Raw genomic sequence first — 14,054 nt, forward strand, 5'->3', positions numbered from 1 at the left:
CGATCCCAGACAAATCTCTGTGTCTTCCTTAGATTATCCGGAATACAAGCTGGACAGTAGATATGAGGAGGGCTACGTGGTGCGGCAAGGAGGAGTCATCTGCCTGTCGGTGCCCTTCACCGGTAAACCTATCCCTACGTGCAAGTGGACCAAGGATGGACGCGACATCTCCCACCGGGCCATGATCGCTGTCAATGATGACATAACGGAGCTTGTCATCAAAGAGGCTCACAAAGATGACACGGGTACTTATGACCTGCTGTTGGAGAACAAATGTGGCAGGAAAGCCGTGTACATCAAGGTAAGGTCAAGTCCTGTGAACTGCAACCATCGTCAGTTCTTTTTAATCTTATATCTTATATCTGCAGGTGAAGGTCATCGGGCGTCCCGATGTCCCGGAGGGCCCTCTGGAGTTCGACGACATTCAGGCCAGATCAGTCCGAGTCAGCTGGCGGCCCCCGTCTGACGACGGAGGCTCTGACCTCCTCGGATATATCGTGGAGAGACGCGAAGTCCCCAAGGCTGCTTGGTATACGGTGGACGCTCGGGTCACAGAGAACTCCCTGGTGGTCAAAGGCCTGAAAGAGAATATGCAGTACCACTTCAGGGTCTCTGCTGAGAACCAGTTTGGTGTCAGCCGCTCTCTGAAGTCCGAAGAGCCTGTCACAGCAAAGACACCACTCTGTGAGTACCGAGAATATCAAGTGGTGATGTGACTTGAAGGTGCCCCAATTTAGGAGTTTTCCAACTTTAAAACGCTCTCGTGGTTGATATTTCTTTTCTTTTTGTCTTGTGAAATATGGGAAATATTGACCTCATCGCTCCCCGTTTCAACTCGTTATTGGTTGTGTGGCAAACGGGGGCCGTCCACCCTCACCCTCAGTGGTGGTTTTCTTTATTGAAAGCATGTATGTATGTATGTATGTATGTATGTATGTATGTATGTATGTATGTATGTATGGCTGTCCAAACTCTCTTATCAGCTTTCGTCTCACTCTTATTTATCTAAAGGCCCGCCGGAACCCCCCAGCAATCCTCCAGAGATCATGGACGTAGCCAAGTCCTCAGTCTCCCTATCATGGGCCCGGCCCCGGGACGACGGTGGCTCACGTGTCACAGGATACTTTGTTGAGAGGAGGGAGGTTTCCACAGAGAAATGGGTCCGCCACAACAAGACTCACATCACAACCACCATGTACAACATCACCGGCCTCATCCCCGATGCGGAGTACATGTTCCGAATCGTGGCACAGAATGACGTCGGGCAGAGTGAGCCGGGCCCTGCGTCTGAGTCGGTAGTCTGCAAAGATCCATTCGGTGTGTAAATGCCCCACGATGGTGCTCGGGAGCTAATCAATTCAACCTGTGTTGTTGTTGTTGCCAATCGACACACTCATTGATATCTTCTCGACAGACAAACCAAGCCAACCGGGAGAGATCGACGTCATCTCTGTAACCAAAGACTGCATTACCATCCATTGGTTACGGCCCGACTTTGATGGGGGGAAGGAGATCTTGGGGTACTGGATTGAGTACAGGCAATCCGGCGAAAGCGCCTGGAAGAAGTGCAACAAAGAGCGTTCCAAGGACCGCCAGTTTACCATGGGAGGCCTGATGGAAGCCACGGAGTACGAGTTCAGAATCTTGGCCGAGAACGAAGCCGGACTCAGCAGGCCTAGGCGCACGCCCATGGGCATCAAAACCAAGTTGAGCGGTGAGTGACGGTTATGGAATTCATCTCACTGCTCGAAATGCCCAAAGTGGTTCTGGTTACATTGTCAAATGTACTCCTTGAAATTGACTCTGACTGATGTTCTGCAGTCGGCGAGGCTCCGGCTTTGAAGGAAGACATCACGGATGTCACAACCAAACTCGGAGAGTCTGGCACGCTGTCCTGCGGCATTATCGGCCGACCTCTGCCAGAGATCAAGTGGTACCGCTATGGCAAAGAGCTGATTCAGAGTCGCAAGTACAAGATGAGCTCAGATGGCCGCAACCACTCCCTTAGCATCATGACAGACGAGCAGGAAGACGAGGGCCTGTACACCTGCAGGGCCATCAATGAAGCCGGGGAGATGGAGACCAGCGGCAAACTGCTGCTACAGGCTGCACCTCAGCTGCACCCCGGTTTCCCTCTGAAGGAGAAATATTATGCCGGGGCTGGCACCAGTCTCCGCCTCCACGTGGTCTACATCGGCCGCCCCATTCCCCAGATCATGTGGTTCTATGACAAGAAGCCTCTGAACTCGTCCGAGAAAGTGATCATCGAGAACACGGAGAGCTACACCCACCTGGTGGTGAGGAACGTCCAAAGGAAGACCAACGCCGGCCGTTACAAAGTGCAGCTTAGCAACAAGTTTGGCACCGTTGATACAGTATTGCGGGTTGAAATCCAAGGTAAAGAGCTATGTATGACTTGAAGGTATGATGTGTGTCATCTCGTCGCCATTGCTGAGAGTCTAAAAGTGCCCGTTGCGACGTACCCAGATAAGCCGTCCATCCCGGACGGCCCGGTGGTGGTCGAAGCTCTGCTGAAGAGCGCCGTCATTATCGGGTGGAAGGCTCCCAAAGATGACGGCGGCGCCATGATCACCAACTACATTGTGGAGAAACGCATGGCCAAGGAGGGAGAAGTGTGGAACCTCGTGTCCTCTTCTGTCTCTGGAACCACGTGCCGCGTACCCAACCTTGTGGAGAGTGCCGGATACTACTTCCGAGTTTCTGCTCAGAACCAGTACGGTGTCAGCGAGCCTCTGGAGATTCCCTCTGTGGTCATCATCAAGAGTCCATTCGGTGAGTCGCGTAGCTACAAAGAAGAAAGTGATCTGTCTTTGATTCCGCTTTGATCACATCATGGTGCTTTCTGTGGTCCTCAGAAAAACCTGGCATACCACAGCAACCCTTCATCGTCAGCGCCTCCGAGGACTCGTGCGTTGTCGGCTGGAAGCCACCAAGCAGTGACGGTGGCGCTAAAGTGTCCGCCTACTATCTGGAAAAGCGTGAGAAGAAGCAGAACAAGTGGATGTCAGTCACCACGAAGAAGATTGTGGAGACCACCTTCGAGGTCACAGGCCTAATTGAGGGCTTTGAGTATGAGTTCCGTGTCAAGTGCGAGAATATGGGTGGCGAGAGTGACTGGAGCGAAGTCTCAGAGCCCATTGTGCCCAAGTCCGACCAGTCTCTGCGTGCTCCCGGCTTCAGGGAGGAGATCCGAGACATGACTGTCAAATACCATGCCAATGCCACCTTTGTTACCAAGGTGCTTACCTCGATATCTTTTGACAATGCATACCTTGTACGTCTTGCAGTTATCATATTAAGTTCATATTCTTTTGCCACCTGTGTGCAGGTGCTGGGACATCCCAAGCCTGTGGTCAAGTGGTACCGAAGTGGAAAGGAAATCCAGGCTGACGGAGCCAAAATCAAAGCCCTTGAGTTCAAGGGCGGTTACTACCAACTGGTCATCACTGCCGCTGACGAGAGTGACGCCACAGTCTATCAAGTCAGAGCGACCAACTCTGCAGGCTCCATCTCCACCACAGCAAACTTGGATGTGGAAGGTAGACCTAGGAGTTGCCGAGAACTAGCCGGAACGATCCTTTCAATGGTGATCGCTTTGAGATTGAGCCGTGCTGTGCGTGTCTGTGCTAATTGCAGTTCCTGCCAAGATTCACCTGCCAAAGGAGCTCCAAGGAATGGGAGCAGTCCACGCTGTTCGGGGTGAGCACATCACCATCAAGATCCCCATCTCGGGAAAGCCCGAACCGGCAATTACCTGGCAGAAGGGCCAGGAGATCCTCTCCAACTCTCCCTATCACCAGATCATCGCCACTCGCTCCTTTACATCGCTGGTCTTCCAGAAGGGAGTGCAGCAGAAGGACACGGGCTACTATAGCATCACTGCCAAAAACAGGTTCGGAATGGACAAACAGACCATTGAGGTGAGCATAGCAGATATTCCCGAAGCGCCCAAAGGACTGGTGGTCAGCGACATCTCCCGAGACTCCATTACGCTGGCCTGGGAGCCCCCTGCCAGCGATGGCGGGAGTGACATCATCAGTTACATTGTGGAGAAGTGTCCCACCTCTGCGGACAGGTGGATTCGCGCCGGACAGACTGCTGACTGCAGCACCACCATCCTCAACATCTTTGGCAAGGCCAAATATCAGTTCCGCGTTATTGCAGAGAACCAGTTTGGCTTGAGTCCTCCCTCTGCACCGACGGAGCCCATCACCACAAAGGAGGACAAGTCTGTGATCAGGAACTATGATGAGGAAGTGGACGAAAGCAGAGAGATGAGCAAAGAAGAGGCTCACTCATTCAAGATCAAGGAGCTCCACTCCAAGTACACCATTTCGGAGGAGTTGGCTCGTTGTCAATTTGGAGTGGTCCACCGTTGTGTGGAGACTGCAACCAAGAAGACCTTCATGGCCAAGTTCATCAAGGTCAAAGGAACTGACCGTGAGCTGGTTCTTAGGGAAATTGAGGCCTTGAACATAGCAAGGCATAAGAACGTAATCTACCTGCACGAGTATTTTGAAAGTATGGAGGAGATTGTCCTCATCTTTGAATTTATTTCTGGAGTTGACATCTTCGAGCGCCTCGGAACAAGCAACTTTGAGCTCACCGAGCAGGAGATTGTCCTCTATCTCCGACAGGTCTGCTCGGCTCTCCAGTTTTTGCACAGCAACAACTTTGGCCACTTTGATATCCGCCCAGACAACATTGTCTACGCCACAAGGAAAAGCAAGGTTGTCAAGATCATCGATATGGGTCAGGCTCGTTCGCTGGCACCGGGTGAAAACATTCGAATGTTCTTCTCAGCCCCAGAGTACTGCGCCCCTGAGGTCCACCGTCACGATTTGGTCACCACAGCCACTGACATGTGGTCCGTCGGTGTGCTTGCCTACGTGCTGCTGAGTGGTGTCAATCCGTTTGCTGCGGAATCCGTCACGCAAACGGTTGAGAACATCTGCGCCTGTGAATATGTCTTTGACGCTGACGCATTTAGGGACATCAGTGTAGAGGCTATGGATTTTGTGGACAGACTTCTCGTCAAGGACAGGAGGCTCCGTATGACTGCTCATGAGGCATTGGAGCACCCGTGGCTGAAGATGAAGATGGAGCACGTCAGCAGGAAGGTCATCCGGACTTTGAGACACAGGAGGTATTACCACTCGGTGGTAAAGAGGACCGACACCATTGTCTCGGCAGCTCGCGTCGCCTATGGCGGCGCCTTCAAGAACCTGAGAGGATTGTCTGTAGGCAAAGTGAAGATCGCCAGCGAATATCACGGTCTCCGTGCCGGCCCCGTCATGCACGCCTCTGCCGAGGAAGGTGGCCACGTTAGGTTCACTTGCAGCATTGCCAGCTTTGACCAAAGTACACAGGTGACGTGGTACTTTGGCAGCCGCCAGTTGCACTCAAGCTCCAAGTACGAGATCAGCTACCACAGCGGTTTTGCCAGCATATATGTGAAGGACATTGAAGAGAGTGACGACGGCGTCTACAGGTGCAAGGTGTTGACTGATGACGGCGAGGATAGTGCGTATGGTGAGCTCTTTGTCGAGACAGTCAGAAGCATCAGGGAGCACTATGTGAGTCGCTCCATCAAGAAACTAAGAAGGAGGATTGACAAGACCAGAATCCTCTACAGGCCACCGGAGTTCACACTGCCACTGTACAACCGCAGCGCTTACATTGGCGAAGACGTGCGCTTTGGCGTCACCATTACTGTGCACCCCGATCCTCATGTCACGTGGTTGAAGAATGGCGAAAGAATCTCACCCGCCGACGGTGACCCCAAGTACACTTTCCTGAGCGACAAGGGCCTGTACCAGCTGATTATCCACAATCTGGACACGAGCGACGACGCCGAGTACACGGTCATGGCCCACAACAAGTTTGGAGAAGACAGCTGCAAGGCCCGTCTCACCGTGACACCACATCCCGTGACAGAGGAAAGTATGAGGCCCACGTTCAAGCGCCTGCTGGCCAATGTCGAATGCACAGAAGGGGAGAGCGTCCGCTTTGATATCAGAGTGTCTGGAATCCCGACTCCTTCCCTGAAATGGGAGAAGGATGGCCATTCTCTCCAGCTGGGTCCAAAGCTAATTGTCATCCAAGAGGACGCTGACCACCATGTTCTGTGCATCAGGGAGACACTGATTGAGGACTCCGGTATCTACCGAGTGACCGCCACCAACTGTGCCGGCTCTGTGAGTTGCCAGGCGACCCTGAGCGTGGACCGCCTCACGTACACCAGAAGAGAGTACAAGAGTGAGGAGGAGAAATACAGATGCGTCCAGAAGCAGATTGAAAAGACCAACAAAATGGCTCAGAAGATTGTTGCCACAGAGGAGATTGTGCCGCTGAATCCGACGGCACAAGAGGCGCTGAGATTTGCCGCCGAGATGTACAAGCCCGCCGTCAGCACCAAGAACGTCGAGGGCGAGTTCGACATCACTGTGGTCAAGTCGGAGACCAGGAAACTAGAAGACGAGAGAAGGATTTTCATGCCCTATGAGATTCCCGAACCTGTCGTTCATGACCGCCGAGCTCTGCGTGAGGACCAAGTCATTAAGCGATTTGTCGCACTCTCTGACATGAAGTGGTATCGCAAATTGAGAGAGCAGTATCTGGTTTCAGAGAGAAGTGAAAGGTTTGTGCAAAAGCGACAAAGGCGAATCCGCCTGTCCAGGTGGGAGCAGTTCTACGTCGTGCCGCTCCCCAGGATCACCGACCAGTACAGGCCAAGATGGCGAATTCCAAAAATGACTTTAGACGACCTGGAAATTGTCAGACCTGCCCGCCGCTCACCGTCGCCCGAGTCCGCCGTTTCGTTCAGATCCAGGAGACGATCTTTGGGCGACTTGAGTGACGAGGAGCTACTGATCAGCGCTGCAGATGACTATCTGTCCTCCAGGAGGACAGAGGAGGAGAAGATGATGCTGGAGGATGAACTGGAGCTTGGCTTTTCTGCCTCCCCTGCGGTCAGTCCGGTTCGCATTGAACGACGTGCGGTGCAGCGCGAAGAGAGGTCTCGAGAGATACGACGGGACGCTTTGGAGATTGCGGAGACGAAGAAAAAGCGTACTGTTTCTCAGTACATGAGAAGGAGGCGCTCACTGTCCCCCACCTACATTGAGCTGATGCGCCCGGTCTCCGAGTTGATCCGACCGGCTCGCGTGAGACTTGCGGCGGAGGCGGAGACCGAGCTTGTAGAGAGGAGATCGCCAACGCCAGAGAGAACTCGTCCTCGGTCTCCGAGCCCCGTTAGGTCTGTCGAGAGGTCCTCCCGTTCCACCTCTCGCTTTGAGCGCTCTGCCCGCTTTGACATCATGTCCCGCTACGAGGCGAGAAAGGCAGCTCTGAAGTCTGAGAGGACGTACCAGGTGGTGAGTCAGTCGCCTTTCAGCCTGGACCACGGGCCCCGTGTGACCGTCAGGATGCGCTCTCACCGCGTGCCACTAGGCCAGGACACCAAATTCACTCTGAACGTCCAAGCCAAGCCGGAGGCCGAGGTCAAGTGGTTCCACAACGGAAACGAAATCTGCGAAACCAGCAGCAAATACATCTTCAGCAACATGAGCGGAGTTCTGACCATCACCATCCTGGATTGCCAGGAGGAGGACAGCGGTACATACCGCTGCTTCTGTTCCAACGCCAGAGGGGAAGCCTCGGACTACGCCACCCTGGATGTGGCAGGAGGTGCCTACACCACTTTCTCTTCTCGCCGCAAGGATGAGGAAGTTCCTAAATCTATCGTCCCCGAAATGACTCGACTTGATCACTACAGCTCGTCCCGCTTCAAAACTGGCTATGAATCGGAGAGCCACTTTGCAGTGGAAGAAAGCAAGACTCAGCTATCTGAGACACGCGAAGACATCACTCGGGAAAGGTACGACGGCGGGGCATCTTCTGAGAGGTACTCGTCTGCTGAGCGCTACGGCGCATCCATCAAGTACGCCTCTACTGAATACTTGTCATCTGCCTCTTCCTACTCCTCTGACAAGTTTGCCCTTTCTGAAAAACACACTACAGCCGGAACCAAGTCAAAGCACGCTGCATCGTCCGAGCAGCTTTCTGCCCAAAAAGTGACGCCGACTGTCGCGGCTAGATTCCTCACCAAGCCACAGTCTGTGACCCTTGCCGCGGGCGAGACAGCCCGCTTTTCCTGCGATATTGATGGTGCGCCCGCGCCCTCTGTCATCTGGATGCACGAGGGGAAAACCATTGTCACCTCCCACCGTCTTCAAGTCACCACCTCGCAGTACAAGTCCAACCTGGAGGTCTCTTCTGTTACATCCTCTGATGAGGGCAGTTATACAGTCATCGTAGAGAACTCGGCGGGCCGACAGGAGGCTCAATTCACCTTGACCATCCGCAGGCCCATTCCCAAAGAGGTCAAGGGCATCAAGTCCCCAGAACCCACTGTGAAGTCACCGAAGCCTTCGGTCACATCACCGTCGCCGTCGGTGACTTCCCCTGTTCCGAGTGTGAAGTCACCGGCGCCTAGCCTCAAGTCTCCTGAACCTAGGGTGAAGTCACCGCCACCTAGTGTCAAGTCTCCTGAACCTAGGGTGAAGTCACCGCCACCTAGCATCAAGTCTCCTGAACCGAGTGTGAAGTCAGCCGCACCTGGCGTCAAATCCCCTGAACCTATTGTGAAGCCACCAGCAGCACCAAGTGTCAAGTCTCCGGAGCCAGATGTGAAGCACCCTGAGCCCTCAAAATCCACTGTGAAGTCACCAGCACCCAGAGTCAAGTCCCCTGAACCGAGTGTGAAGACACCAGAACCCGGCGTCAAGTCCCCCGAGCCCAAATCACCAATACCCAGGGTGAAGTCACCGGTACCGGGTGTCAAGTCACCAACGCCTGCTGGGAAGACACCGAGTGTGAAGTCACCAGTTCCTGGGATCAAATCACCTGAACCACAGGGAATTAAGTCTCCTGGGGGTGTTAAATCTCCTGAACCAGGACCTAAGTCACCGCCACCAGTCAAGTCACCCGAAGCTGAGGAACCTAAAACGTCCCGGAGCATCAAATCACCTGAACCTGCAGAAATGAAAACACCTAAAGGCATCAAGTCCCCAGAACCCGCTGGCATCAAAACACCAAGAGGCATTAAGTCCCCAGAACCATCTGGAATCAAGTCACCGAGGGCTGTGAAGTCCCCTGAACCCGAGGGAGTCAAATCTCCGACCAGAACAAAGTCTCCACCTCCTGCCATGTCCTCAAAGAGGGTCCTGTCACCACCAGCTGATGAGTCTCCAACCCCCAAGCCACCCAAAGTCGTGAGTCAGCTGGCGGCTGTGGCCTGCGAAGACTCCGTCAAGATGTCTTGCGTTTGCGAGAGCAGCGTCAAGGACGTGTCGTGGTATTGCAACGGTCGACGACTTTCCAAGAGCAGTCGCTTTAAGATGCAGTACTCCGACGGTTCCTGCTGTCTCGTGATACACGACCTGACCGACAGCGACCAGGGAGAGTACACCTGCGAGATGACATCGGAGGGAGGCGTCTCAAAGTCCTCCTTCTCCTTCACTGGACAGGTTTACCAGTCCATTCGCATGAAGGTCAACACTTACCGTGAAAAGCAACTTGCAGTTAAAGGTGAGCAACAGGTCCCAAGTGAGTCACGTGGGGATGGGCGATCGTTCACGCGCATCACTCAGAACGGTGTTTCCGCGAACGCTTCTCCGTGCACGGTCCTCGGATCTCGGTCGCACTGTTCAGCGACACGCCTCGGTCTCTTTCAAAAAGAGTTTTATCGCAGATAACAGACGCAAGTCTGCGGAAAATCAATTGGCCAGCAAATACCGTATTGTCACCGTCATTTGCTTTTTCTTGACGTGAAACCAATTCTATCCAAATCCGATTTTTGTTACTGAAATGTATCCATTATTATTATTTGAGGGGCATGTCCTATTCTGGGCTATCCTGGATGTTAAGATGTTGTGGGTGTTAACGTTGCCTTGTGGACCGTCTACAGGATCCAGCATGACGAGTTTCAAGGAGGGATCCTCATCCAGCTCCTCCATGGCCACGAGGACAGCAACTCGCACAGTGGAGGAGTCGTCGTCTTCCTTCTCCTCGTCCTCATCTTCCGCCCAGAGAGCCATGATGTCCTCCATGATGGAGTCCAGCTCCTTTGGCAGTATGGCGGCCGAAATGAAGTTTGAGACCATGTCCATGTCCAGCGTGTCCTCCATGGCATCTGAGTCCTATGCCGCGAGCTCAAGCAGCATCACGGGAATGAGCTCGCACCTGAGCGGATCCTCCTTCAGGGCACTCGGTAGGACTGACGTTCCCTCGCCGTTTTTTTGTTGTCGTAGCAATGGCACAGAGTTGATTTGCACGGTGAAGGCCTTCCGGAGCCACCCTCTCGCTAAAACTGAAAATGCGCCGTATCGACTCGAGCGGTGCCTTGAGATTGTGAATGGGAAGCCGTCGTAGCGGTCGGTACAAGTGAAGCGAAAAAAAGCAAAGGCTCTAAAGAAAACGCCTCTTTGCTCGTTTGCTCGCGTGAAAGCTGCACCGTGTTGTAGCCGCTTAACCTCCAGTTAACGTCAATGGCAGCGAATGTGTTAAATGCAACAATGAATGTCAGCTTTGTACACTGAGTCAGCAGCCTAACCCGTTTCAGGTTCCGCCGCCGCCGCCGCTCCCAGAATCGAGGCGGTGCCCGAGGACATCAGCATCGAGGCCGGCAAGGTCCTGACGGTGGCCTGCGCCTTCTCGGGCGACGCCAGCCACGTGGAGTGGTCCCGCGGCGGGCAGAAGATCCGCTCGTCGCTGGGGGGCCGCTTCCACGTGGAGACGGGCGAGGACCTGACCACCCTCATCATCGCCGGCGTGCGGGAAGAAGACGCCGGAACCTACACCCTCAAACTGTCCAACGAGCTGGGATGCGACACGGCCACCGTTTGCATCAGCATTCGATCCGTGTAAAAAAGATGAAGACGATGAAGCGTCCCCACCCAGCCACTTCCCTTTCCCCTTCAGGATTGGACGCCACTTGTAAATAGGAACTCTTTTTGTACCGACCGTGACAAAGTGGACAAAGTACCACTCCATGTGTTTTCCAACGCCATTTGCAGTGACGTGTACATAATGTATATAGCCGCCGGATGTGACGGTTACGAGGAATGTGTGCTATGCATCATCGTTATTGATGACAGTTCATATGTTCAAGTGAAACGAGGAAACCAAAATTGCCTTTAACAGGAGAAAGTTCCAGGAGCGGAGCGAATACCCTGCTAAAGAAAGGCACAAACTCCAAACCGCGCCTCGACGCAACTCGCGTCGATGTCTAAGATTGCCTCGGCAGGTAGAGTGTCTCCCTGTCGACGTTTACTCGACCCTAGACTGGAAAAAAAAAAGACCAAAAAAAACAGCCCGCGTGAGCGAGGTCCCGAGCGCTCTTTGCGTCAACCCTCGCGCAAGCAGCGCCGACGGCTCTCGCGTCGCGACGGATGATGTCGTACCGCCGTTTTCGATGACATGCTCACAGTGCGAGCGGCCTGCACTCCCTGAGCACGTATTTGCTTGTTTCTTTTCTTTTGTTCTTTTCAACGGAGGCCTGCAGCGTGTTAGCGTGGAGAGAACGGGCCGGCCGGCCTGCCTGCCTGCCCATTGACCGACCCACAAAACGCCATCACGTGTGGCGGCGGCGGCCCCCCCCCCTCGAGGGAGAACTTCCTCCTCTTCACTTTAGTGTGTGTTTGTTTTTCCGCAGCCTCCGGGAACTTGATTGATTGATTGAATAAAGCGTGATTGTCAGCACAGCAGCACAGCTGGAGTGTGTGCGTGTGTTTTTTCAACACCTGTCACGTGAGGAGGCTTCATTTTCATGGCCAGTGAACGATTATGGAAAACATCCCACAACGGCATCTTTGCAGGACATTTCAGGCTCTCCGCTGGCTTTTTGAAAGCTTTTGCAGCACCGATGTCCAAACGGTTCTGCTCGTAGCTCTATGTCATTGGTGACGTTTTGAATTTTCAGACTTGTCTGATTTTATTCAAATCCGTCCGGGGTGTATGTGCTCCAAGATTGGATGCGATGGGATTTTTTGCATTGCGACCGCTCTGACCATCCAGGTCAAGACGTATGCTGTGTGTGTGTGTGTGTGCGTGTGTGTGTGTGTGTGTGTGTGTGTGTGTGTGTGTGTGTGTGTGTGTGTGTGTGTGTGTGTGTGTGCGTGCGTGCGTGTGCGTGCGTGCGTGCGTGTGCGTGCGCGCGTGCGTGCGTGCGTGCGTGCGTGCGTGTGTGTGTGTGTGTGTGTGTGTGTGTGTGTGTGTGTGTGTGTGTGTGTGTGCGCGCGTGTGTGCGTGTGCGTGTGCGTGTGCGTGTGCGTGCGTGTGGCGTGCTGTGTGTGTGCGAGCGCACCTGTCCACAATCCGATGCCTTCCTTCTGTTTGTGAAGCATGTAGTAACCAAAGCGTCCAGACGACGGCGCCAGGCGCACATCCAGGCATGCACACGTGCGCTCAAGACCAAGGAGCATGAAACTCATGCGAGAGCAGGAAGCCTTATAAAGACAAAACATGCTGCTCACACACACACGCAGTAAAAAGCTCAAGTCCACCCAAGAAGGGCATGAAGTGGAAATGTGTGTCTTTGTGCAGCCCTTGTGAGGACATTTCAAGATGAAGTGAAGAAGACACAGTGAGGACATTTTCAGACAAATTGAGGACAGAAAGACTTGAGTGGCCATGCTGCAAGATGCTGCACTTGCAAATCATGCGCACGACATCCTGCACATTTGATTTGGAAAATTGTCTCGAAACAGGAAATACTTGCCCCCACCCTCACTTGCCCTCCCCCCACCCGCAGACAACGCACACACACCACACACACACACACACACACACACACACACACACACACACACACACACACACTTGGTCTGTTTATGAGCTTTTTGTTCAGTGTTTATAAGTATTTTACAGATTTGGTGAAAAGCCGTATTCCTTTGAATTTGGGGCGGGGCGGGGTGGGGGAGGGGGTCATTTCCTGGACGTGTGTTTGTGCGAGTGTGTCCTGGCTGCTCTTGACCATATAAGGAGTTTGGGTTTCCTTTTCACTCCGTCGTCTGACACAGAGCCCGGTCCTTGTGCGCGCGTGCCTGTTTAACGGGATGTTCCGTTCGGATGAGTGTGCGCACTTGCCGCGGGATTGGCCGCCGCCTCCGGCAGCCGATTGGCCCGGGGGCTTCCTCACGTCCAATCGGCGTGACGTACGTCCAGTCTGTCACTCACATACTGACTGAAGTCCGTTTGCTTGTTTTCATGTGCTGGCTTCTTTTTCCAGCCTGCGCCTCCCCTATCCATCATGCCGACCCCCTAAAGCCTGCTAATCTGACCATCGAGCGGTCGGTCTCTTCCGAGGCTTCCCTTCAGCCCCCTCTTCAGGTGTGCCGTGAGATCACTGTCACCTTTGATTGACGCGGGCCCTGAAAAGAGCACCAGACCACTTCCTGCCCAGTGCGGCATTCCGTGGGAACGCGGAAAAGGCCGTGGAAAGTCGGTTTCACCGGTCTTCAGACTCCATGACCTTATTTGGCCACGCCGCTCACTTGATGTGATGTAAGATTCTCTCCCCCCCCTCCCCTCGGCGCCCCAGATGCAGGGGGCGGGGGGCAGCGCTACTCTTCCAGGACAGGGGCTTTAACCCAGCTGTTTACTCTCCCGTTCTCTCCATCCGCCAAGGAGGAGGAGGAGGAGGAGGAGGAGGCGGCAGTCAGTCCACAGTGGCAGAAGGCCTGACGGGCAGCACGATCACCTGAACACCAACCAGAAGAAAGAAAAAGGAGAAGAACAAGGACTAGGAGAGCAAAAGTGGCACAAAGCCCATGCGGCCAGCCAGGAGGAAACAAGAAGAAGAAAAAAAAAAAAAAGAAGAAGGAGGCGCGCGGGGGCAGGTGGGAGCAGGAGAACCAGGAGGGACACATGCTGGCAAAGTGAGCCACACCTGAAACCAACCACACCAGGGACTCGGAGAAGTGGAAGCGGAAGAAGACGGACAAGCTCGCAGCCGGTGGCAGCGAGCCAAA

At 53.9% G+C, this 14,054-nt stretch overlaps 1 protein-coding gene across 13 annotated transcripts in view; it reads left to right on the forward strand.

Moving 5' to 3' along the window:
• The window catches only part of ttn.2 (titin, tandem duplicate 2), a 163,952-nt gene extending 152,158 nt beyond the window's left edge, over nucleotides 1–11,794 (forward strand). For all 13 annotated transcript variants that reach the window (XM_049728281.1, XM_049728286.1, XM_049728282.1 and 10 more), the window contains 11 exons: nucleotides 33–301; nucleotides 369–684; nucleotides 1,012–1,317; nucleotides 1,415–1,714; nucleotides 1,822–2,397; nucleotides 2,488–2,793; nucleotides 2,877–3,259; nucleotides 3,350–3,560; nucleotides 3,658–9,612; nucleotides 9,992–10,294; nucleotides 10,646–11,794. In XM_049728281.1, coding sequence (XP_049584238.1) covers nucleotides 33–301; nucleotides 369–684; nucleotides 1,012–1,317; nucleotides 1,415–1,714; nucleotides 1,822–2,397; nucleotides 2,488–2,793; nucleotides 2,877–3,259; nucleotides 3,350–3,560; nucleotides 3,658–9,612; nucleotides 9,992–10,294; nucleotides 10,646–10,950 — 9,230 coding nt within the window. In that variant the 3' untranslated portion in view covers nucleotides 10,951–11,794. The remainder of the gene's footprint in view (nucleotides 1–32; nucleotides 302–368; nucleotides 685–1,011; nucleotides 1,318–1,414; nucleotides 1,715–1,821; nucleotides 2,398–2,487; nucleotides 2,794–2,876; nucleotides 3,260–3,349; nucleotides 3,561–3,657; nucleotides 9,613–9,991; nucleotides 10,295–10,645) is intronic.
• Nucleotides 11,795–14,054: the final 2,260 nt, after the last annotated feature.

The sequence above is a fragment of the Syngnathus scovelli genome, chromosome 8, assembly GCF_024217435.2.
Source record: "Syngnathus scovelli strain Florida chromosome 8, RoL_Ssco_1.2, whole genome shotgun sequence".
NCBI lineage: Eukaryota > Metazoa > Chordata > Actinopteri > Syngnathiformes > Syngnathidae > Syngnathus > Syngnathus scovelli.